At 67.0% G+C, this 1916-nt stretch overlaps 1 protein-coding gene across 1 annotated transcript in view; it reads left to right on the plus strand.

The window, feature by feature from the left end:
- Nucleotides 1-1066: 1066 nt before the first annotated feature.
- MFSD4A (major facilitator superfamily domain containing 4A) overlaps nucleotides 1067-1916 on the plus strand; it is a gene marked incomplete at its 3' end in the record, with an annotated part of 18879 nt that continues 18029 nt past the window's right edge. The window contains exon 1 of the mRNA XM_057387518.1: nucleotides 1067-1527. Within this exon, the coding sequence (XP_057243501.1) occupies nucleotides 1067-1527 (461 nt within the window). The remainder of the gene's footprint in view (nucleotides 1528-1916) is intronic.

Below are 1916 nucleotides of genomic sequence, written 5' to 3' on the forward strand. Positions count from 1 at the left end.
CCTCAAATCGAGTTTTCGCGGTGGCTCAGCCTCGCCAGCGCGGCTCTTTTTGGGAGGTGCTCGRTCCCCTGAAGATAAAACCCCATTTCCGTCCCTTGCGGTTGAGTCACCGCCCGTCCCCGAGCCGGGCTCGGCTGCTGCCATCAGCCCGGCCCTCGCCATCGCCATCGCCATCAGTCACGCACCACGGGGACGCTGCTCCCGTCCCTCCAGGCAGCCCAGCTGCTCTGTGATTGTTTAATGGCTTAATGCCGCAGGAGCGCCGAGTTCGGGCCACTTTGTGGGGGTGGCGGTGCCATTATCACCTGTCCCTGGCTGTCACACTGAGTCCCTTTGTCCCCCGCGGCGGTGGCGGGGGCAGCGATCCCGTCCTGCGGCGAGGATGGCACGGAAGAACAAGGGCCGCGACGCGGTTTGGGTTGGCTAAACATTAAACTGTGGCCAGGTGGGAATGAGCACCTGCAGCCCCGGAGCGGCATTCCTGAGGCGCGGGTCACAGCATGGGTGAGTACCCGCGCCCGGCCSGGCACCTGCAGCCAAAAAATCTCCGCCATGGCCGAGCTCCATCCGTTCCGTTCTGCCTGGAAAGAGTGTGCTAAAAATTGCCAGCCTTCCCCAGCTAAAGTAGGTGAAATATTTATAAACCCATCCTCTAGAGAAGACCTTTTGCGTAAGCATCAACCGCTCCGGCTTTAAAACGCGCGCCCTCCCCCCGCCCCGAGGCGGCTGGTGCTGCTTATCCAGGGAAGGGGCAACTTTAATTGCGTTTGTCTGGCACGGTGGCACCTTTTCACGGCCACGGGGGACCGCGGGGAGGGCTGGCAGCCGGGGGAAAAAAAAAAATGGGGATTTCTGGATTTCCTGGCTTGGCTGTGCTCTGTTCCGTCGGGTGTCGCCGCTGTGGCTGTCGTGCCATGTCCGGGGCGGCGCGGACCACGCAGAGGGGTCGCTCCACTTTTGGGGGGATTATGAGATCCCCGAGGGGGGGAATTGGGGAGGGAGAGGGGGATGAAGAGGATGGTGAGGAGGAGGGGGGACACACGGCGCTCCTTTCAGCCCCCGAGGGATGCGGCGGGGTCCGGCGGGGCGGCTCCGGGGGCGGCGGGGATGGAGAGGGGCCCCGCTCCGCCCGGCCCCGGAGGCGGAGCCAGCGCCCGGCGCGGCGGGATCGGGAGCCACATCCCGCAAAGGAGGAGCGGGGCCGGCAACGGGAACGGCAGCGGGGCGGCGGCGGGGCCGGAGCCCAACGCCGGAGCTCCAGCAGCGGGGCCGCCCCGCKCCGCCGCCACCGCCCAGGATGTGGTGGGACGAGCGGGTGTCGGCGCGGTTCCGGAGGAACCTGCAGCCCACCCTCACCTATTGGAGCGTTTTCTTCAGCTTCGGCCTCTGCATCGCCTTCCTGGGGCCCACGCTGCTGGACCTGCGCTGCCAGACCCAGAGCTCGCTCTCGCAGATCACCTGGGTCTTCTTCTCGCAGCAGTTCTGCCTCCTGATCGGCAGCTGCCTCGGAGGGGTCTTCAAGAGGACGTAAGAGCCCGGCAAACTCAGCGCAGCTCCCTGGGGAGGGGGTTCAGCTCCCCGYAGACCCCTCTCCCTCATCCCGGCTCGGGGGTGGGCAGCGCCAGCCGCCCCTTCCCGGGATTCGCCTCCCTCTCTCCCGGGAGGGATTGCGGGGCTGAGCCGGGATTGCGGCGTGAGAAAACCATTCCCGAGTGGCGGTGGGCGTCGCGGAGGGTCCGCAGCGCTCCCGGYCCCCGAGGGGAGGGGGTTTCTCCAAGGGGAGCGGGGCAGGAGCAGCTCCGCAGCCTCCACTCCTCTCCCGGCGCGGCTCCAACCCCTCCGGTTCGCGGAGCTCCGCACGGCCACAGCCCGAGCGCGAACTTCCAGCCACAACTTCCCCGGGAGGGTGTATTTTT

This window comes from Malurus melanocephalus, unplaced genomic scaffold, assembly GCF_030028575.1.
Source record: "Malurus melanocephalus ecotype Western Australia unplaced genomic scaffold, MMel_1.1 scaffold_1238, whole genome shotgun sequence".
NCBI lineage: Eukaryota > Metazoa > Chordata > Aves > Passeriformes > Maluridae > Malurus > Malurus melanocephalus.